Source organism: Sorex fumeus, unplaced genomic scaffold, assembly GCF_029834395.1.
Source record: "Sorex fumeus unplaced genomic scaffold, SorFum_2.1 ptg000129l, whole genome shotgun sequence".
NCBI lineage: Eukaryota > Metazoa > Chordata > Mammalia > Eulipotyphla > Soricidae > Sorex > Sorex fumeus.
In genome coordinates this window covers 1,385,762-1,412,668 of record NW_026606186.1, presented here as the reverse complement: position 1 = coordinate 1,412,668, position 26,907 = coordinate 1,385,762, and the positions used below count along the sequence as shown (strand labels likewise).

General features: G+C 43.3%; 1 protein-coding gene and 1 pseudogene across 2 annotated transcripts; both read left to right on the top strand.

Annotated features, from left to right (window-relative positions):
* Positions 1 to 2,590: 2,590 nt before the first annotated feature.
* Positions 2,591 to 12,188, top strand: LOC130045661 (soma ferritin-like). 2 transcript variants are annotated; one of them, XM_056138488.1, is made up of 4 exons: positions 2,608 to 2,633; positions 6,215 to 6,427; positions 9,023 to 9,148; positions 11,967 to 12,188. In XM_056138488.1, the coding sequence occupies exons 2-4, from the start codon at positions 6,332 to 6,334 to the stop codon at positions 12,105 to 12,107; spliced, it is 363 nt and encodes a 120-aa protein (XP_055994463.1). In that variant the 5' UTR covers positions 2,608 to 2,633; positions 6,215 to 6,331; the 3' UTR covers positions 12,108 to 12,188. The 2 variants fall into 2 exon arrangements, with proteins under 2 accessions (XP_055994464.1, XP_055994463.1); XM_056138489.1 differs by lacking the exon at positions 6,215 to 6,427 and having other exon boundaries at positions 2,591 to 2,633.
* A 9,023-nt stretch (positions 12,189 to 21,211) lies between these two features.
* Positions 21,212 to 24,604, top strand: LOC130045705 (splicing factor Cactin-like; annotated as a pseudogene).
* The last annotated feature ends 2,303 nt before the right edge of the window (positions 24,605 to 26,907 follow it).

Here is a 26,907-nt window from a genome sequence, read left to right as displayed (position 1 = left end):
ACCCAAAAGGAGAGAAAGAACAAGAAAGGAATGCCCTGCCACAGAGGTAGGGTGGCGTGGGGGGATGGGGAGTGGGAGGGATACTGTGACCAGTGGTGGTGAAAAATGGTCACTGGTGGAGGGATGGGTGTTTGAGCATTGTATAATTGAAACCCAAGCAGAAAAATTTGTAAGTCTACAACTGTACCTCATGGTGTTTCACTAATAAAAATTTTAAAAAATAAAGAAAAATATTAGCATGCAAGGCCCAACCTGTAACAACATGTTAGTAATCTCTTAAACAAGAGCTTAATGGCTCCAGGGTAAGATACAACAATCATCACACACCTTATTCTAAGGAAACTTTTTAGTCATTTTTAGCGGATTATATATAACAAGCAATGAAAAATAAATCATTTAGGGCCTGCTCTTAGGAGTCTTGGGTGGTGGTGGGAAAATTGAAAATAATGGTGGTGGAAAAATGTAATGGTGGTGGGGTTGGTGTTGGAATATTCAATGTAATAAGTTATTGTGAATAACTTTATAAAAAGAAAATTAAATTTAAAAAATAAAAGGGAGGATATGCACCAACACTTACCCTTTTTCCTAGGTATATGCCCCCTTATTTCTTTCTTTTGGATAATTTACTTACATTATTTATTATCATCACACGACCCGAGTTCGATTCCTCCGCCCCTCTCGGAGAGCCTGGCAAGCTACCGAGAGTATTGGATATGCCAGACACAGTAACAACAAAGTCTCCAATGGAGACGTTACTGGGCCCGCTCGAGCAAATCGACGATCAACGGGAGGGCTTTACCTTTACCTTTTATTTATATCATGCATTAAAGCAGGTTTTGTAACTGTCACTAGAGCCGAAATGTTTCCTTAAACTTTTGTGCTGTAGTAATAATTTTTGGAAGTTTTACACAATAGTTCAGGCAAAAAAAATACATAATTTTAATCACTTGCAACAAGCAGAAAAACTTTTATTTAGAGACTACCTGCTTGTTATAATCATTATATTTATATACCAGAGGCTTTAACAAGCATCTCTGAGCCTTAGAACAATCCTGCAAAGCGTGATTATCATTCCAGTATCATGAATTAGGAAACTGAAACTCAAAGAGATTAAAACTTACCCAATATTTCTGCTGGTATATTTCAGAATGGGGAATTTGAGTTTAGGTCTATCTGATTCCATGCCTGCATCCATAATAACATTAATTCAACATTGCTGGGCTCAGGTGCTGGTTCAAGGAGCTCGTGTGTACACTCTGCGGCCAGGAGGCTTAGGGCCTCATGATTTCTAGCACCACAGGGTCCCCTGAGCACCCCTGGGGGTGACCTCTGAGCAATGAGGGTGTGGGCTTCTCCCCCAAATATGTACTATTGAGCAAAATGAAACGCACAAAAAAACTAAATTCACAAAGGAGCAAAGTGACAGCAGAACTGTAATGCCTATTCTTCTCTGTTTTGTAGAATTTTTGCTATATTTAAAGGCTTCACTTTTAGTTACCCATAAGTAGTTATTCAATTGGCAATAGCAGTTATAATGAGCTTACTCTGACATTATGTTTGGCATATTTCTTCATCAGACTACTCTGATGCTTTCTTCTTAATAATTCCTTATCAGGATTTTCACCATTGCCTCGACATTGCTAGTACTTACAAGTAGTCACACATAATATTTAATGTTAGATTAACTTCAGTTTTATAAGCTATAAAGTTTCTAATTTTACCCAAAAATTCCAATAGAAAATTCTGAGACATAAATACATAATATATGCATAAATGTTATCTATCTATATATTTGGTCTTCCTGCAATAGACCTGGCCCATAGCCTCCATCGACAACCTTTTTCTTATGAAGACGTTAAACAGGTCTTAGCAGTGACTGCAGATTAATAGATTATATCAGTTAAAGAGCAAAAATAAGGGCCAGAGAGATAGTTCAATGGGTAAGGTGTTTACCTTAAATGCAGTCGCCCTGGGTTCAATCCACAGCACACATAGGATTCCCCAAACACTATCAGGTGTGATCCCTGAGCACAGAGCCAGGAGGAAAACAGTGTGACTGCCCCCCAAGCCACCCCCCAAATTTTATTTAACTTTTTTTAAAGGAAAGGGATAATAAGGATGGAAAGAGAAAAAAGAAAGAAGACCATGGCAAAGGCAGAGGCAAATGGACAGTGCAATCATAATCAGCAATTCTCTCCGACAGGATAAAGCAAACTAAAGAACAGAGAGCAGGGGCTGGAGCAATAGCACAGCGGATAGGGCATTTGCCTTGAATGTGGCCGACCCAAGTTCGATTCCCAGCATTCCATATGGTCCCCCTGGCAATGCCAGGAGTGATTCCTGAGTGCAGAGCCAGGAGTAACCCCTGAGCATCACTGGGTGTGACCCCAAAAAGTAAAAAACAAAAAAAGAGGCAAATGTCTCTGGCCAGCCAACAGGACAAGCGAATATAAACCAAACCAAATGAAATGATATGTTTTCATTATATCACCACTGTTTAATTTTTTTTCGTTTTCAGGGGAGACTAATTTGGGGGCAGTCAGACATATCAACAGTGCTCTAGGCCTACTTCTTTTTATGTGCTCAGGAGACAGAGCCAGGGACCGAGCAGGGGCCTGATGTCTACAAAGCAGGTAATTTCATTTCTGTACTATCTCATAAACCCCACAGTTCAATTCTCAAAACACACATACTCCTGCCCTGGAATTCAACTCAGGATTACAAACTCCCTGCCTGCCCTGGTGTGCACAAAGGTTGGACAGTCCTTGTGTGTTTGTTTGCCTCCTACCCTGAGACCAGTCCTTCCTGGATAGATGTCAAAGTTGTCACTTCAATTGGCTTTATTGTAGTAAATTGTTATATCAGGCCTAGTAATATTTGCTACTTTTTGCTTTTCTTTTCAAAAATAATGGGGAAAATCAGAAACTAAATGCAACAAAACAAAATGTTAGAAAAACATGAAAATAAAAAGCTCCACAGAAAATCACCAGGTTCAGAAAATCGTACACAACAAGCACAAACAAAGCATGGCCCATGAATGAAGTATGCAGCTGGTTTCTGAGGTGTGTGATGGGGTATCCACGTGACTTTGTTCTAAGATTCAGCGTATTTGTTTTATTCACTAATTAAATAAAATCTGAATAGGTGGTTTTTCTTTTCAGACACTAACCTGACTACAGAGTTCTCACAGATGAGGGAATACATTCTAGAGCTGAATTTCACAGTACAGAATTTCGTAATTTCAGAGTTTTCACAGCACACTTTCTTTCTGAAGAAACAACAGACGGAAGTGACATCACTCAGACAGATGAATTCATGTATCTGAATAATATTGCACAATGATTTCCATTCCAGAGAGAGTGCTTGCAGTATTTCCCGAAGTCATAAAAAGGGCTAGATGAAGGGGTAGGAAATTTCTTGGTTATCTACCCCAATGTGACTTTCCACATCTATATAGAAAGAACTGGTTACAAACACACACACACACACACACACACACACACACACACACACGATTGACTTACCCCCTACTGTTTCTCTAATCTGTTGAGAATGACATGAGAGGCAGCTGGTATAGTAACAGAAACGAGAGGGGAGATTCCTCAGGGTAAAAATCATACTTACCGTTAGTTGAGGTGCTTTTGTAAAAGTTTTCTAATTAAGAAACTTGTCCCCAGTTGGCACTGGTCCTTAGCTCTTTGCAATAGTAAAGCAGTTAAGACATTGTCCTTGCACATATTCCAGCATCCTACCTGGTCCCTCGAGTTCACCAGGTGTGATGCATGCGTGCAGAACCAGGAATAAGTCCTGAGTACCACCAAGTATGACCCCTAAGCAAAACAAAAACAAAAAAATCCAAAAAATATAAATTCCCTAACAATAATTTAAAAATAAATGAAAAAATTTGAAGTTTTACAAATTCATCTGAGAATTTATGTAAGTATTGATCTACTATAAACAAAACCAATTAAACATATAGTTAGCCATCATGCTAATTTCTTCTTCACTTGCTCTAAGCCCATTGTCTAAATATTACCAAATATCCTGGAACTTCCACCTCCAGGATGCTGGCCTGTGAGCCCTGAGAGCTCAGCCATAACAATACAGAACTGTTGGATATGGAGAAGCAGCAGAGAATGCCCTCTTCTTTCCTAGTAGTTGGTTTTCCCAGCAGTGGTATTTATATCACTTGTCTTACATAATTTTCATTGAAATAGCTTTCAGCCATGAACTTAAATTCTTGCTACTCAAAATGTGGCCCTAATGATGACACTAATTCCTAAGCATAATTGTTAAAAATGCAGAACCCCTGAGTGATAATCTGAAGTTTATGTCCCAGGTGATTCCTATGTAAATCATAATTTGAAAAGTCTTGACACATCCTTGGAATTAGGGTATGAAATTGACTGGGGACACAGGCAATGTGAGGTCAGGAAACGAAGTTGACAGATATGAAGTCTTTTTCTAAAGACCCCTTAGCTTTGATGGTCTTATTTCTGTGACTACATCAGACTTGGGATATTTGATTTGTTTTTGCTAGGGGGCCACACCTGGTGTTACTCAGGCTACATCCACTGGTGCTCCTGGTCTATGCTCAAAGATTATTCCTGGAAGACTCAGGAACCATATGAGTTGTTGGGGGTTGATCTTAGGTCAGTAGCTTGCAAGGCAAATTCCTAACTTCCTGTACTATATCCCCAGGTTTGGGATATTTGAATTCTTGTAGGGAGTCTCCCTCTCTTCTTATCAAGATAGATTTCTGGTGAAATGCCTTTTCAATTCAATGAGACATGGTTTCAGCTCAAACAAAGAATTTTCCAGGTTTATGGGGAAAAGCACACACTGAATATTTAAAAAGTATTTGTACTAAATGTTGCACCTATTTTCTTCCAAAGACTCTGTTGTGAATGCCAAAATAATTACCAATATCTGTCCTCAAAGGAGGAAAATAAAAAGGTAATATACTGGGCAGGCAAATAAAGAAGGTGTATGCTGGACAAGTAAGGAATTTTAGGTGACAGTTTGAAGAAGTATTCAGAAGTTTCCCAAGCAGAGTGGTGTGTGGTCTGGAGAAACCTCTTAGCTCTATATCCTGTGTGTGTTTGGCTAGTGAGCAATCAGTAGGTTCATCGTGTCTTCTAGGTACATCCTTCTTATAACCTTCTTATATCTCTCACTCCCCCTTGGCCACGGCATCCCCTCCTAATACTTAGAGTGTCTGTGTGCATTGTATGTTTAGTTTAAAAGTAAGAGTCACTCATGGCTCCAAGGAAAATAACAAAACATCTGATTCCTGAGGGCTATCATATAAACTGCAAGGGCAGAGAGTATACAACTATGTTATCTTCAGTTGTAGAAAAAACAGTTTGGCAGGGGCCAAGGTGCTGGTTCTAGTGGTAAAACACATACCTAACACAGGTCTGGAGTTTCGTCCTGACACTTGGAGGCGTCCCAGCACTGGTGGCTGTAGGCCTGGTGGTTTTACCATATCAAGCCACTGCCACTATCAAGACACTCCTTGGAAAGAAGACAAGACCCAGTACCCTTTCTCATTTTTAGTTCCTCAACTAAACCTATGAACCCCAACTCCAACCTGAGAGTAAGACACTTTTGCAGACAAGTTCACCCAAACATCTGCTCAGACCATCAGTTAAATTTGCTTTTCTTGCACCAACCTTTGTCTCTCCAGTATTGGATTTCAGGTGACAAGAAACTGAGCCTAGAATTTAATAGCAAATCCATGACCTGCGATGCGTTTTCTTTCTTTCCTCAGTACTTACTTAGTACTCTTGGGGAATCTAGGGAGACTGACTAAAATTCAATCTTTACCTGTACAGGGCACATTCCATTATTATCTCAACAAACATAATTGATTTTAAAACAAGACGTGGTGGAATTTATAAATGGTAAAAAGAATATTTAGCAGGGGTCATTGGGAAAAACTTCACTAATAAACTGAGATGTGAAATTAACCTTGTAAGGGGGTGAGAATATAAAGAAATGGGAATGAAAGATGCGTTGACCATGATAATACTTCCCTACTCAGAAAACATAATAACATTCTCAAACTACAGAGAGAGAAAAATGAGAGAATGCTGAACATTGACTGGAAATGTTAGCAGAATTAACTGCTGTATTTTCCTTTTTTCTGGTCACAGTTATTCCTTATAGAAACAATATTCTTCTTTGGCCGATTATTAGCTGTTTATTTCAGGTGCATGGAATCTAGAATCTAGTTTTCAGCTGAGGAAGTGGGCTGGTCCTACGCCTCCTATGCCTATAAATACTCCAGAAGCCCCATACTTTGTGCCTTGTTGTGCCTAATTCCGACATGGCTTCAAGGAGCTTCTTATCTGAAGAGTCCAGGCTTGCTCTCAATCACATAACATCTTTTCAGCTGAATATCAGTGATGCCTATTTATCAATGGTTAGTATGTATTCTTACATTACTGGACCTGATAATAGGTCTTCTGTATCCTAGGGGATGACTGTTATGGTCCTATTTGTGATTTGATACAAAGTAAAGCAGTACCTCGGTGGCTAGAACTTTGCTGCTGCTCTGTGATCTAATGATATAGAGCTGTGATTGCAGACTACGGTCTATGATAGGGAGGCTCAAACTATCTGCATGATATATAGTTTAGTTACAAACTATACACTGAATACTGATGGTAGACTGGGTAATTTCATATTCGTGTGTGATTTAGTGTTAACATAGATTGTGAGAGTTGGTAAAACAGGTTTACTTTAAGTGTTACTTCAGCAGGTTTCTGTACCATACTGAACATAAGTACTAGTATGTAACCACAAATCTGACTCTTAGAGGGGTCATAAACCAGGAGTAAAAATCTGCGTTATACTCTGTGGATGGTAGCTCTTTGAAAGAGCCTACATCCAATAAGGTAGCCAGGGCCTTCTACAAATCAAGGAACCAACCACGGACACCTGACTGGCCAAAGAAGACCTTCAGGGGGATTACAAAGACAACAAAATGAGTTTGTGTGAGATTTCCAGTCCTAAAAGTCAACTTTTCTTAACTCCAGTCTCTTCTCATTCTCACCTCTGTCCCAGGCCTTTGTTTACACTGATGATCTAGAGGTGCCTTATTTTATTCCATTTTTTGAAGACCAAGTTAACGTGAAGAAGGAACATGCAAGGAAGTTCATAAGATTCCTGAAATCTAGTGGAGCTAAAATCTCCCTTCCATTGATTAAGGTAACTATGTAACTTTATGCTGATTTCTCAGGGGCCTTAACTGAATCCAAAGAGCTAAGTTATTACTACTTCTCTTTTTTCCTTCATGGGTTTAGAATAAAAGTCTTTGAGGGCAAGCATGCATCTTTGTGGCTTCTTCATGCCACTTGATTAAATTTTAATAATTGAATGTTTGATTGGTCATTTTCAAATGAACCAAACCTTGGTCTCTAATCTAGCAGGACTAGTATCAACTGGAGAAATCATTTGACATGCAAATTAACAACCTCACTAGGACTAAGAGCAGTAGATTCTCTAGGGAGTATATTTTCCCTAAAGAGAAAAAGCCCTGTCTTTTTTTTAAAGGAGCTTTATCTCCTTGGAGAGGGAAGACTGGAAGAGTAGGGAGACATTGTGCCATGTGGTGGCATTTAGGGACTCTGTGCTCAGGGTTCGTTTCTGGTGGAGCTGCATAGTGCTAGGGATCAAATAAAATGTTTTGGCTTCAAAGCAATTTACCCTGGTATTATCTCTCCAGCCTGAGTCCTGAATCTTAACAAGCTCTCCAGATAACTTTAGTACTCTGTGCTGTCCTAATTGGCTGGAGTGATAGCACAGAGGTAGGGTGTTTGCCTTACAAGCGGTCAACATGGCCGACCCGAGTTCAATTCCTCCACCCCTCTCAGAGAGCCCAGCAAGCTACCGAGAGTATCTGGCCCGCACAGCAGAGCCTGGCAAGCTACCCATGACGTATTCGATATGAAAACACAGTAACAAGTCTCATGATGGAGACGTTACTGGGCCCGCTCGAGCAAATCAATGAGCAACGGGAGGACCGTGACCCTGGCTGTCCTAATACCTTCTTCTGAGTGCTATTAGCAACCTTTATTAGTTCTCTAATCTAATCTAAAAAGACATATTTAATATGTCTGTTCTTTGGAGCCAGTTTAAAGTACAATGGGAAAGCATTTGCCTTGCAGCAGTGTACCGGGTTTGATCCATGGCAGCCCATATTCCCATATGGTCTCTTGAACCTACCAGGTATGCCCCCACCAAAAAAAAAATCTGCTTTTCAATATAATAAAACTTTATTTGAAATTCTGTAGCACTGTAGCCCTGTCCTCTGATTATTCATCGATTCGATTTGGGACCCAGTAATGTCTCCATTGTGAGACTTGTTGTTACTGTGCTTGGCATATCAAATGCATTACAGGTAGCTTTCCAGGCTTTGCCGTATGGGCGAGATAGTCTCAGTAGCTTGCCGAGCTCTCTGAGAGGAGTGGAGGAATTAAAACCCAGTCAAGGAAATGCCCTACCCACTGTGCTATTGCTCCAAAACACTATCTGAATAGAAACTGTCTGAATTAGTCTGGGATTACTTCCAAAGACATCCTACTTATCTGAGAAGGTTCTTATACACTAAAGGTATGTACATGCAAAAGAGAAAAAATGTTTCATCTGTTTAAATTATGAAAAAATCCACCAGTTAGATATTACATATAAATACTGTTTTGTGTGTGTTGCACATTTTAAGTTTATATAGAGTACCATACCACCTTAAAATTCCTAAACTAAGAGAAGCTGCATATAGCTGTGTTAATGATCTCTATACTTCATATCACCTGAGAGCTATTTCATTGCTTCCAGTGACAAATTAAAATCTATACCAGTTGAAACGTAGAAAAAGTTAAAAGTTTTATGTTAAAAGATTCTCTCCTGATTTCTATTGTGCTTTGGTGTTAAAGTGTTAACCTATGCAAACCATTGGTTAATCCTATAAAGGAAGTCGCCTAAGGTAGGAAAATGACTCCCCTATTCTTTTCTATAGAGACCCGATATACAAACCTGGGAAACTGGCAAAGCAGCTATCAAGACTGCTCTAGATCTTGAAAAGCAACTAGACTTGCTTCTCAAAGACCTCAACACACTGGCTGAAAGGAACGGTGAAGCTGGGGTAAGTGGTTAACCTTTGTGAAAGTGATGACTTTTCACTTCAGGATTCCTTGTTTGGGTGAATGGATTCAAAACATGAGCTTTATCTCTCCCCCCACCGCCAGCCCTGACCCCAAGGAAGTATAGAACTTGTTTCTGGAAGTAGATTGGAGGTAGGAGAAGTTGCTGGGAATGAGGGATGTAATTGACCACAGCCTGAAACTTCCCAGGACCTACACCTAGGTTTGAAGTGGGACTGGGCTGGAAGGGGCTGGTTTATAAACCATAAATATCTAGAAGAGTTCTTAGTGTCTTGTTATTTATGTCTAGCTTGTATGTTCGTAGGTACTAGAACCCATGTTCATGTTTCATGGGTGCAAGAAAATGTTTCATGAGTATTAGAATCGCTATTTGAACAAACATCTGGGCCCCACCCCTAGAGCTTCTGACTCAGTTGGTTTTATGTGATATCCAAGAAGTTGCATTTCTAAGATGTTCCAAGTCTGTTGTTGGTCAGGGTTTACACTTTTTCAGAACCACCATCCTGAACTCTCTGCAAAAGATCATGGTCACCTATTAATCTATAGATATTTCTGAAGTCTGAACTGGTTGGGGTGGTAGTTTCACAGCCACCAATAACACTGACTTCTCAAAGTCAAAAAATCTGCTCTTCAATATAATAAAACTTTATTTGAAAATAACAAGAAATAGCAAGAACAAAAACTATATAGACTCACCAAGAAAACCTGAAGTGGTATAGACCTCAAAGTCTTTCACCCTAATTGTTTAAAATGTAAGCACCATGATTTACAAGACTGTTATATTTCAGGAATACAATGTCTCAATACACTCAGGACCCCTGTCTCTCAGTCCCCCATGACCTCCCACCCCCCACACACTTTGCAGACTCAGGATGTGTTATTATTGGTGATTATTCCCTACTGTGTTTCTTTATACTGAGTATGAGTGAAATCATCTGTCCTCCCTTTGACTTCGTTCAGCATAATCCCCTCCAAATTGCAGCAGACTACAGGATTTCCCATTCTACCCAGTTGCAACATGCTACAGGATTTCCTTACTTATAAGTAATTATTCCTCTGTGTAAGTATGTGGTGGTTACTTTATCCAGTCAAGTTTCTTTGGGTATTGTTTCCAGATCTTGGTTTAATATAAATAATGCTGCAAAGTATATAGAGGTACATGTCACGGTCACGGTCCTCCCATTGTTCATTGATTTTTCTCGAGTGGGCCCCGTAACGTCTCCATTGTGAGACTTTGTTGTTACCATTTTTGGCATATCGAATACATCACGGGTAGCATGCCAGGCTCTGCCGTGCGGGCGAGATCCTCCTCAAAGTAGTTTGTCGGGCTCTCCAAATGGGTGGAGGAATCGAACTCTAGTCAGCCATGTTGGCTGCGTGCAAGGCAAACGCCCTAATGCTGTGCTATCACTCCAGCCCCCAGGGGTGCATGTAGTCTTTTCAAATGTATATTTTGGGGTAGATCCCTCTTGGAGTAGATGCCAAGCATGGAATAGCTGGCTCATATGGCAGTTCTTCTTTGGTAGAGTATGATGGAGGGGCATGGCACAGCTTCCCAAGTGATACTTAGGACATTCAGGACAGCACCTCCACTCCCGTCCTGGTGATTCTGAACCAGAGAGATGGTGGGTCAATACTAGGCCTGAGGATATGGAACTATTAAGGTCCTGTGCTGCTGGGGATATTAGTCTGCTGCACCCAGTAGGGGTTGTGGGCCTCCAGGGCTACACCTGGGGATACTGATGGGGACCATAGCACCTTAAGCCCTATACTATTTCCTCCATCCCCTAGTCATAATTTAAAAAAAGTCTCCAACAGAGAAGAAAAGTCAGGTAGAAGAGAAAAAGAAGCAGTGGATCAACAGGTATCAGGGCTTCAGTTATACTGGTGATATGAGTGAGTGGTGGTAAAGACACATATCCAAAACACAGACTCAAACAAAACTCAAAAGATGAGATCAAAGTCACAACCACTGACACTCTGTAGCATGCCTAAGAAGCTGACAGGTAGGGATGGGTTGGGATGGGGAGGGCATATGGGAACACTGGTGGAGGAAAGTTGACACTGGTAGTGGGATTGGTGTTGAAATCTTATGTGCTTAAAACTCAACTATCATAACTTTGTAAATCATAGTTCTTAGATTTAAAAAAAAAGGATGTCTATAATGCCTGAGTCTTATGCCAGGCTAATTTCACTCTAAATCTTTGGGGCAAAATGTGCCTGTCTGCTTGTAACCTCTGTAATCCGAATAAACAAGATGGGAAACCATTGCAATTGTAGATATTTGCTTAAATTAATCTGTACTCTTGATAAAATGCCCCTAAACTCATGTTTTTTGAAAGGATATATTTGCATTCATTTGATTTTTTTTTCTGAATGTCTCAGTGCTCTTTATGAAAGTCAACATGCTTGTCAAGGGTCTTGACCCTTCTTAAAAAGAGATTCTGATTTATTTGGTCTCTAGTAGGACTTGAGATTCTGCATTTCTTGTTGATTTTGTTGTTGTTAGTTTGTGTTCACTGTGGGGCCACACCTGACTGCTCAGTGCTTATTCCTGGCTCTGTACTCAGGGATCTTTCCTGGAGGGGATGGCGAATCATATGGGGTACCAAGCATCAAACCCAAGTAGGCAAAGTAAGCATCCAATCTTCTGTAACATTGCTCCAGCCTTGAGAGATCTGGCATCTAACAAGTTCCAGATACTGGTGGTCCAATTTCAGGCTATAATTTGGGTAGTAGATCTTCCATTCCAAGCTTCTTAATATAAGACCTTCCTGTTTTGTTTTGTTTTCTCTGTAGGTCAACGACTTCCTGAGAGAATTCTTGATGAAGCAAAAAAATAACCTCAGTTACCTGGATTATCAACTTTCTTATCAGCAGCACTTAGAAGAGAAGGCCCAGGAGGAGGCAGAAGCAGAAGCAGAGCGTCAGCAACAATAAAGCATTTCCCAAAAGCCTGCTAAACACTCCCATTAAAAGACTTAACATCTGAAGCAAACACATGTCTTTTCCTTTGTAGAAGGCCCCAAAGTCTATTGAATTTTGAACTATTTTCTTTACCCCCCAAACAAAACGTTTATTAGAAAGCCATGCACTCTTGTAGTAGAACAATAAAATGAAAATAAGTTCTTTTCTTTTCTTTTTTTTTTTCATCACTACTCTGATGCACAGGACTTACTCCTAGCTCTGGACTCACTGCCCATCCAACATGAAGGAGGGTTAAAATGACAGTGTTATTCCAAATAGAAAGACAATTAAACACAATAAAATACAAGAACTCAGAGAAGAAATGGGCAACAAAGGAAGGTCAATGAATAAGAACATAAAACGGCAACTGATTTTAGGAAAGAAACAGGAGAAACACAACCGTTTGCAAAAAGGACTAAATTTTAAGCTTCTGGGTCAAGAAAGATAGCACAGGGGTTAATATCATTGCTTTGCATATACAACCGACCCTGGTTCCATCTCTGGTACCACATATAATGCCCTGAGCACTGCCAAGAGTGATCCCACAGCACAGAACCAGGAGTAAGTCCTGCATATCACTAGGTATAGTTCCAAACAAACAAAATTATTAATTACTTTCAAGGTAGATTAGGGAACTAGCTAATACAGAAAGCACAGCAGAATACAGAGTAAGCACATGGAGAAAGTGAAGAAAGTAAAAGGGAAATAAGCAAGTGTGTATGATCACATTCAGTGAGGCTTGGGTGTTGCTCTAGGGTGGAGGCAGGACCATGGGGCACTAGAGGTTGAACTCAGGTTTCCTGTATGCAAGACCCTTTGAGCTATCTCCCTAGTGTCACAAAATTTATTTTTATAAAAAAAAAAAAACAGGTAAAGGGGCTGGAGCAATAGCACAGCAGGTAGGGCGTTTGCCTTGCACGCAGCCGACCTAGGTTCGATTCCCAGCATCCCATATGGTCCCTCCAGCACCGCCAGGAGTAATTCCTGAGTGCATGAACCAGGAGTAACTCCTGTGCATCGCCGGCTGTGACCCAAAAAGAAAAAACAGAAAAAATAAAACTTGTAAAAGATAAGTGAAGACAGCTGAAGACCACCGAGACCCAGCCACAGCCATACTGAGACTACTCTCCACACACTCAGACAAGTCTCACGCATGAAGGAATCGGCAGAGAAACGATGTGTGGGATCTGGGGCTGAGATATCCGAGCCTGCTCTCTTTGGAACTGGGTCTCCTCCACCCAGGCCCCCCATCTTCCAGTCTCTAGACAGTTACACCCACCAACTGCCATGTAACCCCATCAACGGCCAGGATCCAGAGACTATAAACCAAGCTCCCGGAAGCACACTGCTGCATTTGCAGCCATGCGACCTCTTATTCTCTAATTCTCACTCTCATAGAACCCAGCAGGCTACTGAGAGTATCCTGCCTGCATATATACATTACTAGGAACATCGGTAAAGGTGATTAGAGGCTGTCCCAAAAGCCTCCATCCCTCTAGGAGAGCCCGGCAAGCTACTGAGAGTATCCCACCCACACGGCAGAGCCTGGCAAGCTACTCATGGAGTGCTCGATATGCCAAAACCTGTAACAATGATGGTCCTCATTCCTCTGATCCTGAAAGAGCTCCCAATATGCCATCAGGGTACACTAGCATGTGACAGGGAAGAATGGAGATGTTACTGCCCACTCGAGCAAATTGATGAACAATGGGGTGATAGTGATAGTGACAGAGAATGGTAAAAATGTTCCAAAATACAAATAACTGGATAACTGGAGTTGTTCTACTCAGAAGTAAAGCAGATGGATAAAGTAAAAGAAACATTGCTTATAAGTCATATATAGCGTAACTGGATGAAGAAATGCAATAACTTAAAGGAGAGGAATGCCTAGATCACGCTTGGCCCCAGAGTATAGGGAAGAGAAGAAAAGAATTGAATGACGGGAGGTGAGAGGTGGTGAGAGAGTATAGGGAACTGGGGAAGATAAATGAGAAGCAACAGGGGGCAAGGGGCAAGGGGATTCAGTTACATTGGTGATATTAAGGAATGATAGAGCCAAATATCTAAACCACAGAATCAATAGCCCTGAAATCATACATCCCAAACTTAACAACCGAACTTTGTGCCTGACAGGATGACAGGCTGTGGTAGGGGTGAGGGTAGGAGAGGAAACCTGGGGATTCTGGTGAAAGGAAGTTGACACTGGTGGTGAAATCAGTGCTGGACACGGTATGTTTAAAACCCACCAATGAATAACTTTGTAAATCCTGGTGCTTTAATAAAAATAAATTCAAAAACAAACAGGAGACCATGATCTGAAATAAAACTGAATTTTTACGTTAAAAGACATATCCAGGGAGCTGGAGCAATAGCACAGAGGGTAGGGCGTTTGCCTTGCACGCAGCCAATCCGGGTTTGATCCCCAACATCCCATACATCCTATATGGTCCCCTGAGCACTGCCGGGGTAATTCCTGAGTGCAGAGCCTAGAGTAACCCCTGTGCATCGCCAGGTGTGACCGAAAAAAAAAAAAGAACATCCAGGATTTGAGGAAACTATTCTGGAATAATCAGTACCAAGAAATCCTACAACAGATATCCATCAAACACTAAATGTCTTGCTAGCACTAGTAGCAAACTCTGGACATCTGATAAAAAAAGATACTGTGTTGTTCTAAGGGGGAAAAAAAAGAAAATTGGCTCAGTTACAGTGTGCGCTAACAGAAATGGAACAATACCTTTAAGAAAAGGAAGTTTGAGTCAGGGATGCTAAATCAAATTACCATTAAGTGTCAAAGTTATAAGAAAAAAATTCTGATAGTTCAAGGACAAAGGTAATATTACTATTTCTTTTAGAATTCACTAAGCTTCTTCCAAAGCACAAAGTTCACCCAACCAAAAGATGTTCAAAGGAACTTCAAAAGAAGTGGGGGTGAACTTTGAACGCATTCAATAGTAGAACTGGGACTAAATAGTTAACATAACTGTTTAAAAATGCAAATTTTGAACATTTTATTTACATAGACTTTCACTGTGCATATTACTTTTTTAGTATTACTTTATCTTTAAAAGTTGTTCACAATAATTTGTTACATTTACTATCCCAGCATCAATCCCACAACCATTACGCCTATCCACCACCATATTTCAAATGTTTCCACCCTGATCCTCAAACCCTGCCCCAAAGCAGAACTTAAATAATTTAATTTGTATTGCTTGTTATGAATAATATGCTAAAACTGATCCAAAAAATTTTCCTTAGAGAAAAGTGTGTGAAGATTGTTGTATTTCACCCTGGAGCCAGTAAGCCCTTGTATAAGAGATTGGCAACATGCAGCGGTCATAGGCTCCAGGAATTCTAAAATTTTAAATATAGTCATACATCTGAGGTTATTTTAATCTTTTTTTTAACTGAATGGTGATTTGGGGGTCTGGCGGTATCTCTGCAGCATATTGTTCTATGTTGCTTTCTTCTGAGAGCTTTATTTGCGCATCTCTGGATCATGGTCATTATAGATACTAGTTTTTAAATGATTTTTTCCGATATTTTTCTTCAATTGAACTTTTACATAATGCACTAGAGTTCTTTTATTTCAGACAATATTAACTCTAACAGCAAGTGAATTGGTTTTTTTCCCTTTCTCTCTGCAGATCTCTCTACTCAAATTTAGCCAATTATATCATCGTCATGCTAAATTACTGTATCTTTCTAAAATTTATGAGGTAGTTATATGCTTATTATTTTTGCCGGGGGTGGGGGAGTGGACACTTTAGTTTGGGAACCATGCTGTGCTCACCTGTCTGTACTCTGTTGCTCCTAGCAGTGCTGTGGGAAGATGCAGAGCTGGGGTTGAACCTGGACTCTCACATTTGTTTTAGCTATCTGAGCCAAATTCCTGGTTTTAAAATGAAATTAAACCTTTTCTCCAAGCGATTGTATTACTTTGCCTTCTCACCAACAATGTGGGAAATCTGCTGTTTAATCACCCTTTTATCAGCATATGGTGTTGATGGTCAATTTAATTTTACTAACTGGCTAGAGGAGGGGGCGGTTTGGGGAGGGTTGCAGAGGGCAGCTCCACAAGAATTTAGGAGCCCTAAGGTCATTCCCAGGAATACAAAGATTAGTGGTATAGGCCTGATGGCTGACGTGTTTCTTAGGTCCAGTAGTGCTAGTGGATTCCAGGGCTATGCTTTTTTGTGGTTCAGGGGCCACCGGAGTGGCAGAGCTTAGGAATTATGAAATGCCAGTGATCCAACCTGGAGCCCAGAGTGTGCCAGGCTCATGCTATAAACCGTTGAGATATCTCTCTAGCCCTCATTTGCTTTTTCATATCATCCCTCCCTCCCTCCCTCCCTCTACCCCTCCCTCTCTCCCTCCCTTTGTCCCTTCTTTCTTCCCTCCTGCCCTCTCTCCCTCCCTCCTTCCTGCTTTCCCTCCCTTCCTCCCTCCCTTCCTTCCTTTTTAGGATTTTAGGCTACACTATGATGTTCAGGTGTTATTACTGGCTCTGCACTCAGGAATTCCTCCTGGCAGTGTTCCCACCTATGGGCTGCTGGAGGTCAAACCTGGGTTGGGTGCATGCAAGGAAAGTGCCCTACTTACTGTAATATCACTCTGTCTTCCTGGCCCTCTATTTTCATTACAGCCTTTCGTTGAGTGTGTGTCTCATTGTGTTTCCCAGTTACAAATGATATTGAGTATGTTTTATGTATGTTGTTATGTTTCCCATTATTGATACATTTAAGTACAAAACTGCCTAAATACCCTAATCCTGTTGCAATTATGACTCTAATTGCTTTTGTTATATATACTGATAAGGAAGGTATTGCATTTTTTATAGTCTGTTTTCTTTTCATTATTCAAATTTTTTATCTTTCAGAAGGAAATATTACTTTTCTTCTTCCCAACTTTCACGATCACGACCATCCTGTTATTCGTCGATTGCCTCGAGCAGGACCCAGTAATGTCTCCTTTGTCCTAGCTCTGAGATTTTTAAAAAAGGGCCATATTCAAGACTCTTTCAGAGTTAGGAGAATGAGAGTCATCATTGTTACTGGTATTTGGCATATTGGGTATGCCACGGGGAGTTTGCCAGACTCTGCCGTGTGGGCAGGTTACATTCGGTAGCCTGCCAGTTTATCCAAAATAGGAATGACTTAATAAGATGTCTTCCGGGAGCTGGGTTTTTTAGTCTCTGAATCCTGGGCATTGATGGGATTACATGGAGCCAGGGGGCCAGTTGGTGGGTGTGACCCCCGCCTACTGGAATTTGGAGGATCTGGGTGGAGGATGCTCAGCCCTGATCCAAGTAGGCTTAGAGATCTCAGTCCCGGGACCCGCATGCCTTTGTTCCTCTGCCAGTACCTACATGTGTGCGGAGAGTGGTCTCAGCATGGTGGTGGCTGGTTCTGGAGGTCTTCCCAACTTTAAAAATTTTATTTTATTTTGTATTATTTCCAAGCTAGTTTTTCTAAGAATTATTCCTAGATATTTCATGTATGTATTTATTTAAGTTCACCAGGGTAGGAAATTCATCATGCTAGGAAGCGTGAGGGTGCAAAAGGTGTGAAGAAGTAGGCAAAGAGTAAGACTCCTTTGTGGGCCTGAGGAGTAGATGAAATGATAGAGCACATGCCTGGCATGCACAGGATGGGCGAAGGGCACCCATCAACACATTCCTCTCCCATATATACCCAGTACCACTGGTGCAGTGTTGGTGACCCTGAGGACCACCTTCTGAAAATTGCTATCTATGATCCATAGGGAGTTGCTGTTGACCCCAGACGATTAAAATTTATGGTTCCATATTTTAAAAAGTTCAGGGTGGGGGGCCAGAGAGATAGCACAGTTAGTAGGGAGCTTGCCTTGCATGTGGTCTGTAGGATAACATTGGTTTGTTCTTTCTGCCTTGCCACAGGGAGCAAGGTTGATTGGGTTACACCCATCACAGTGCTCCCATTCTTCTGTGTTTATTTGTAAACTCTTTCTTTGTGCTCTGCTTCCCCAACTGATCAATCACCTTTATCTCCTAATCAGATTCTATTAACTTGTAAATATTGCTTTTCTCTTCTCCTTAAGTCCTTTGCATAGTTAAATCAGAGCAAAGTCCTCTTTGTATAGACACAGAAAGACAGTCAATGTTATGCTTTCATAACTTGGGAGTTAATTGACTCTGAATGATATTCACTTGCAGTCTCCTGCCCCCGCGCCTGGCTGCCCTCACCGGAGCCCCTTGGAGCGGAGCAGGTGGAGCTTTCCACCCCGCCCCGACCAAGGCTCCGGCAGCCAAAGACCTCCAGGACCAGCCACCACCATGCTGAGACCACTCTCCGCACACATGAAGGTACTGGCAGAGGGACAAAGTCACGCGGGTTCTGGGGCCTAGATCTCCAAGCCTACTCGGATTTGGGTCAAGCATCCTCCACCCAGATCCTCCAAATTCCAGTAGGCGGGGGTCACACCCACCAACTGGCCCCCTGTCGCCGTGTAATCCCATCAACGGCCAAGACCCAGAGACTATAAAAACCAGCTCCTGGAACCGCGCGGCCCCATTCGCGACCACGCGACATCTTATTATGACATCTTATTATTACATTCATACTTTGGACACACCGGCAGGCTACCGAATGTAGCTTGCCCACATGGCAGAGTCTGGCAAACTCCCCGTGGCGTACCCAATATGCCAAATACCAGTAACAATGATGGGTCTCATTCTCCTAAAGAGCTTCGAATATAATCTCAGGGCTAGGATGAAAGAGACGTTACTGGGTCCTCCTTGGGGCAATCGACGAATAACAGGATGATGATTTGTGTGATATTCACTTATGGGCATCTGTTCTCTAGACTTAAGCTTCAGTTGCCTTACTTCCTAGCACCTCAAAAGCAGGGACCCATTGAGGGACTGGATGACCCAGGGCAAGATGTGAGCTACCCTGGCATCGAAATGGGCCAGGTCAAAATGCCATAATACTTAACTCTAAGTTAAGAGCATGGCCTTGGACAAATTCTCTCATGATCCAAAAAGTAGCAACTGAATTAGGACCCTGCTAGTGGTAGGAAAGATTATTCTGGACTGAGCACTGTAGTCTGAGATCTATAGCAAGATGTACCCAGGAGAGCCTACATAAGGTTAATGTATCTCTTACTCTGTCCATACAAAATAATATGAAGTAGAATTAAGATGGCAATTAAGTTATTGGACTGAGGCAAGGAGACATACCCCTAAGTGGTATTTTGCCTTTGAGCAAAAGAAGGGCTTTTCATATGTTGATAGAGCTTCTGGAATGGGTGTGGTGACTACCCCTAATGCAGGGAGTTGGAGAGAGACTAGAGACAGACAAAGCAGTGAGATAGAGCATGGAGAGAGGAGAAGGAGAGACAGGAGACGGGAATGATGGGCAGTGAGAGACTGAAATGGGGGGCTTAAGGAGATTGGAACAAGCATGTGGGGAGAATGCAATAAATAGCAACTGATCACCAAAAAGCCTGGCTTCTTTCCACCTATGGTATCTATCAACCATCCTAGTGGGCAAGTGACCCGAGACCACCCATCACAGGTGGCGAGACAGAGATGCGGGCTCCCTAGCCACCTGGTGATTACACAGTGGTGAACTCTGATTCAACACCTTTTACCCAATATGGTCCCCTGAGTACCACGAGAACTAATCCCTGATTGCAGAGGCAGGAGTAAGCCCTGAGTACTGCTACATGTGGGCAAAGAACACAGTGTGCTGTGTAGTTAACTGTTTCCTAGGTGTGAACCCTTCTCCAGCAGAATTATTGAAATACCCTATACAGCATTAGCTAGTATGAGTCGGGCCACACTGAATCTGCCAAAGCTCAAAAATCAGCATGAGAGAACTGATGCGCAAAACTGAGTTTTTGTGTATGGGTGGGAGAGAGACTTTGGAATCTTTGGGAAGGGTGGTGGGTACACTGGTGATGGATGTGGTGTTGGAATAATGTACACAGGAATAATGTACCATCATTAACAATATTGTTACAGTACCTCAATCAACAACAAAAAAAGGAAGTTTATTTTATATTTAAAAATAAGACAATGGGGCAAGATCGATAGTACAGTGAGTAGGTAGCTTGCTTGTCTTGAATGCAGTTGGCCAAGTTTGATTCCCAGCATCCCATATGGTCTTAGGAACACTACCAGGAGAAATTCCTGAGTTCAGTGTCAGGAGTAAGTCCTGAGCAATACTGGGTGTGGTTCAAAAAGGCAAAAATAGAATCAAACAATGATGTCGTTCATAGTGAAGATTTTCTTTGTTGCTGAAAGCTTCTGAGAATTTAATATTTATATGACTGACTAGATCTATTCTGCCCTATTATTAGTTTTTCCCTTAGCATTTTGGAGATAATTTTCCATTTTTCTCTTTGCATCAAATATTGATGAGAAAACTTATGAGATAAATTTTTGTGCTATCTTTAATGGAGAACATTCCATTCTTGATATTTAAAAATTTTACAGAGTAACTTTTTCCTCTACTTTCTCATCCTAGACTTCAAATTAGGTTTTTTGTTGGAACTCTATGTCCAAACTTTGAAAAGAGCATTTCCTCATTCCTTTGGATATTAAGTTCTGTTGTATATTGATTTAAAAACGTACACCAGTGGTCAGAGAGATAGTACAGTGGATAATGCACTTACCTTGCACATAGCTGACCGGCATTCTATCCCTGGTCCCCAGAGCCCCATGAGGAGTGAACCCTGAGTGCAGAGCCAGGAGTAAACCCTGAGCATTGCTGGGGGTGACCCCCAAACAAGTAAACAAAAAAGAAGACAAAGCAACTGGCTACAGAATCTGCAAAGGTGCTGCCCTAGATTCTTGACTATCCTTCTCACTTTACGTGGATAAAATAAATCTATGTGTGAGGTGTAGGGTCAGGAAACTACAAACTCCTGTGGTGGAAGGTGGGCAGTCGTCTCCTCCCAGGAGATCCGACCCGAGCTGGCATTTTCATTGCTCACTGCTGAAGGTAATTACCTCTGTAGCTCTAGGGCTCCCAGGGAAGGACGAGGGGACCACATTCACTTCTCTGAAATGAACCCACCTGTTCTCTAAGATGGGCACCAAGGTCGCAGTTGCTGTCCACATTAAGGTGAGACTTGGCCTCTCGAAATCAAGAGTTCTGATTGCCGACCTTAGTTTTGCATTGTAAACATAAAATCTGTGTGAGTTGTGGGAGGGCAGCATTAGGGAGACCTAAGTTGGACTTGTTGAATGAGCCCAGTTATCTAGACTTGGCTGGCTGCTGTTGGGACATTAAGGGAAGACTTGCTTTCATTGCAGCACTGTTCACAATAGCCAGAATCTAGAAACAACCCGAGTATCCAAGAAAGGATGACTGGTTAAAGAAAGAAACTTTTGTCCATCTACACAATGAAATATTATGCAGCTGTTAGGAAAGATGAAATCATAAAATTTGCTTATAAGTGGATGGTCATAGAGAGTAGCATGCTAAGTGAAATGAGTCAGAGAGGGACAGACAGATATAGATTGACTGCACTCATTTGTGGAATAAATTTGTGGAATAAGATAACAATGTGAGACTGACACCCAAGGATAGTAGATACAAGGGCCAGGAATATCACTCCATAGTTGGAAGCCTGCCTCATGAGCTGGGGGAGAAGGCAGCTGGGATAGAGAAGGGATCACTAAGTCAATGATGGTTGGAGGGATTGTTGGGGATGGGAGGTGTGTGCTGAAAGTAGATAAAGGACCAAACATAGCCTCTCAGTATCTATATTGCAAACCATAATGCCCAAAACCCTCACGGAAAAAGCCTGGCAAGCTACCCGTGATTTATTTGATATGGCAAACACAGTAACAATTGTCACAATGGAGATGTTACTGTGCCCGCTCGAGCAAATCAATGCACAAAGGGAGGACAGTGACAGTGACAGTGACAATACCCTGAAGTATAGATAGCGTATAGGGGAAATTGTCTACCATGGGGTGGGGGGGGTTGGATTTGGGTCCGGAGTGGGATACTGGGACATTGGTATTGGAAAATGTGCACTGGTGGAGGGATGGGTGTTTGATCATTGAATGACTGAAGCACAAATATGAAAGCTTTATAACTATCTCACAGTGATTCAATAAAGAAAACAAAACTTAAAAATAAAAAAAAAGAGAAAACTTGTTTACCTTTCTTTTTTCTTTTCTTCTCCCCCTGCCCTCCCACCCCCCTCCCCTTTTCAGGTCACACCCAGAGGTGATGGTTAGGACTCCTGCTCCTGGTTCTGCACTCAGGAATTGCTCAGGGGACCACATGGGATAGCGGACAGAATCCCAGTTGACCCCCTGCAAGGGAAACTCCCTACCTGCTGCACTAATGCTTCCTTTTCTAGTTTCTTTTTTTTTTTAGTTTCTTTATATCTTTTGTCTCATTTTCTCTCAAGTAGCTTCTACCAAAATCAAATGAACAGAACTAATCCATTCATCCTTGCAGCAAACCAATATCCATCTCTTTATACATAATTAGAATGCAAAACAGATTTATTCACATGCACTGTGAGGAAGAGATTAGGATACCAGGAGATTAGGATAATGAGAAAAATAAATCCAATAAAGCTGGAAATCCCAGGGTCCCAGCCAATGGGGTGGCAGGAGCCTAAATCAGTGGGAGTCAGAGTCAGAGCCAGAGTCTCAGCCATGGGCAATGAAAACCACAGGCGCCGGGACAAAGAAAGCAGGTGCTGCAGGAGGCGGAGGACCCCAGAGCACTGGTCCAAGTCAGAGGATGAGCCGTGGCAGGGGCGCGGCAGGCACATTCTGGGGACCGCTTCTCCGACGTAGCTTCGGACACCGGACCGCAGCTGCAGCAGCAGCACCGGCCACACGTGTGGTCCCCGGGGTACTTGTTGTCCCCCACCCGCTGCCGGAGCCAACCGCCGGAGGAGCCAAGGAAGGCTTTTGAGACATCAGAGAGGCAGCGCGCGAGCTGACCTGGAAGGAAACCCAGGAGCGCCAGAGGCATGAGAAGACGGGCTGCGGGGAGGGGTCCCCGGTCTACAGCAACACCGACAGCCTTCTTGGAGACCACAACCTGCTGGGCACCTTCATCTGGAACAAGGCCCTGAAGAAGAAGGGAAGCGGCCACCTGGAGGACAAGGAGCTGAAGGCGCCAGAGGGTGTTGGGAAACAACCCACTGAGCAGCAGTGCAGCAGCCGCGGCTGGAGAGGGAACGGGAGAAGGCCAGGAGCGAGCAGGAGATGGAGCTGCGGCAGCGGGCGAGGGAGACTGAGCACTGCCACACTGGGAGGAGTACGAGGCCAGCTTCCACCTCCAGCAGGCCAAGTTGCGCTCCAACATCTGCATCCAGAACGGGTGAGCCAAGGCCAGCTGCACCCGCAGGAGTGCGACGGTGGAGATGCACGGGCCTGATGGTTTGCTCAATGGACACACGGTGGCGGACTTGGAGGACCTGCGGGAGAACATCCAGGTATATACCCGGGGCTGGAGGAGGGCCAGAACGCCGACATCAGGCGGGACATGACCATCCTCACGGAGGATGCGATCGCCAAGCACCGCAAGCTCGAGGCCTCAGGCATGGGGTCAGAGGGGCGGCCAGAGGCTGTGAACACTTAGGTCAGCTGCGATGTGCAGTCAGTGTTCAAGGGGAAGCTGTACAGGCAGCTGCGAGTCATCTTCCAGGACATCAAGGACAGGATCCACGGGGGTGGGGAGGGGGGGTGCGCTGCAGCAGCTGCATGAGTCCGGCTGCGTGAGTGGCACCAGGACGTGCTGCAGCAGAAGCTGTCCAAGCAGTAGCAGGAGCAGGCCGCCTAGAGCTAACCCCTCTGCACCATTCTCAAGCAGAAACCCAGGATCCCAGACCTTCTGGCCCCCACACTCCCTCCCCACCGGCCCCCCTCCCCAGGCGGAGGCGGACTGGGAGGCCTCACTCCTATAAGAGAACCTGATCCAGCAGAGTCTGGACGACCACAATGCCGACAGGTACGGTACTCCTCGCCGCCCACCCTGGGCTGCTAGACGCCCACATGCTGGAGCCGCCCCAGGACCTGCAGCGCCTGCAGCTGTCACCTTCCTTAGGGCCAAAGAGGGCCTAGGACAGGACGAGGTGCAGACCTGCATGAAGATGCCGCCCACCGGCAGGACCTACCTGGGGGTCGGCAAGTACCGGCCGCGCAAAACGTGCTTCTGCAACCGCAAGCACACAGGCTTCAAGTGGAACAAGTACATCCAGACAAGCTACGACTCCGACCATCCGCTGCCCAAGGTCGCGCAGGGCTACAAGTTCAACCTCTTCTACCCCGACCTCATCCACAAGCGCTGCATGCCCCCTGTACTTCCTGGAGGTGTACACTGACCACCCAGACTTGGCCACGCTGCACTTCCACGGGGCCACCCTATGAGCACATTGCCTTCGAGACCATCAGCCACCAGTGGGAGGACTCATACCGCCTCGGCTTCTGCCACTTGGCCAAATGAATCTCCCAGCTCTGGTTTCCCTTCACCGGTACTGCTACTGCTCGTGATGCAGCGGCCAGGGCTTCCGTGGCCGAGGCCTAGACAGCGCACCTCGTGGCATAGTAGTTTCTTTTCTTTTTGGGTCAATCCCGGAGATGCATAGGGGTTATTCCTGGCTGTGCTCAGGGGACCATATGGGATGCTGGGAATTGAACCCCAAGACAAACGCCCTACCTGCTGTGCTAAGGCATGGTAGTCTTTAGTGAGATCAGGGAAGCCAGCAGTAACCTGAGCAGCCCTCCCACTCCCCTCTCAGGGCCTTCCAGAAGATTCAGAGCACCTGATCACACAAATTACCAGCCCTTGGTCCCATGATCAGGGCAAGAGTCAAGAGCCTACAGTGGCCTTGATGGCCAGCAAGGTGAGAGCAGGACCCTCACCTGCCCTGTCTCACATTGGGACATTTCAGGAAGCCACCAGGCATGTGGTCCTGGGCAGACCTTGGCAGTGACTCTCGATTTGGGATTTTGGAAACTTCATGCCTCACCACAGCCTGGGCCCGGAGCCCCCACACACCTGGGACATCGCCACTTCTCACACTCTATCAACTTTTCTAGGTGGAGAAAAGAACTTGTTTTGGGGGGGCTGAAACAATTGGACAGCAGGTAGGGTGTATCCTTGCCTGCAGGGGACGTAATTGGACTCCCAGCATCCTTTATGGTCCTCTGAGTACTGCCAGGGGAAATTCTCAAGTCCAGAGCTAGGAGTAAGCCCTGTGCATCACAGTAGTGATACAAAAAAAAAAAAAGAAAAAAACTTATTTCCATTTTATTGTTCTACTACAAGAGTGCATGGTTTTCTAATAAACGTTTTGTATGGGGGGTAAAGAAGAAAGTTCAAAATTCAATAGACTTTGGGGCCTTCTACAAAGGAAAAGACATGTGTTTGCTTCAGATGTTAAGTCTTTTAATGGGAGTGTTTAGCAGGCTTTTGGGAAATGCTTTATTGTTGCTGACGCTCTGCTTCTGCTTCTGTCTCCTCTTCTACCCACTGCTGATAAAAAAAGTTGATAATCCAGGTAGCTGAGGTTATTTTTTTGCTTCATCAAGAATTCTCTCAGGAAGTCGTTGACCTACAGAGAAAACAAAACAAAACAGGAAGGTCTTATATTAAGAAGCTTGGAATGGAAGATCTACTACCCAAATTATAGCCTGAAATTGGACCACCAGTATCTGGAGCTTGTTAGATGCCAGATCTCTCAAGGCTGGAGCAATGTTACTGAAGATTGGATGCTTACTTTGCCTACCTGGGTTTGATGCTTGGTACCCCATATGATTCGCCATCCCCTCAGGAAAGATCCCTGAGCACAGAGCCAGGAATAAGCACTGAGCAGTCAGGTGTGGCCCCACAGTGAACACAAACTAACAACAAAATCAACAAGAAATGCAGAATCTCAAGTCCTACTAGAGACCAAATAAATCAGAATCTCTTTTTAAGAAGGGTCAAGACCCTTGACAAGCATGTTGACTTTCATAAAGAGCATTGAGACATTCAGAAAAATCAAATGAATGCAAATATATCCTTTCAAAAAACATGAGTTTAGGGGCATTTTATCAAGAGTACAGATTAATTTAAGCAAATAGCTACAATTGCAATGGTTTCCCATCTTGTTTATTCGGATTACAGAGGTTACAAGCAGACAGGCACATTTTGCCCCAAAGATTTAGAGTGAAATTAGCCTGGCATAAGACTCAGGCATTATAGACATCCTTTTTTTTTAAATCTAAGAACTATGATTTACAAAGTTATGATAGTTGAGTTTTAAGCACATAAGATTTCAACACCAATCCCACTACCAGTGTCAACTTTCCTCCACCAGTGTTCCCATATTCCCTCCCCATCCCAACCCATCCCCACCTGTCAGCTTGTTAGGCATGCTACAGAGTGTCAGTGGTTGTGGCTTTGATCTCATCTTTTCAGTTTTGTTTGAGTCTGTGTTTTGGATATGTGTCTATACCACTACTCACTCATATCACCAGTATAACTGAAGCCCTGATACCTGTTGATCCACTGCTTCTTTTTCTCTTCTACCTGACTTTTCTTCTCTGTTGGAGACTTTTTTTCTAAATTACTACTAGGGGATGGAGGAAATAGTATAGGGCTTAAGGTGCTATGGTCCCCATCAGTATCCCCAGGTGTAGCCCTGGAGGCCCACAACCCCTACTGGGTGCAGCAGACTAATATCCCCAGCAGCACAGGACCTGAACAGTTCCATATCCTCAGGCCTAGTATTGACCCACCATGTCTCTGGTTCAGAATCACCA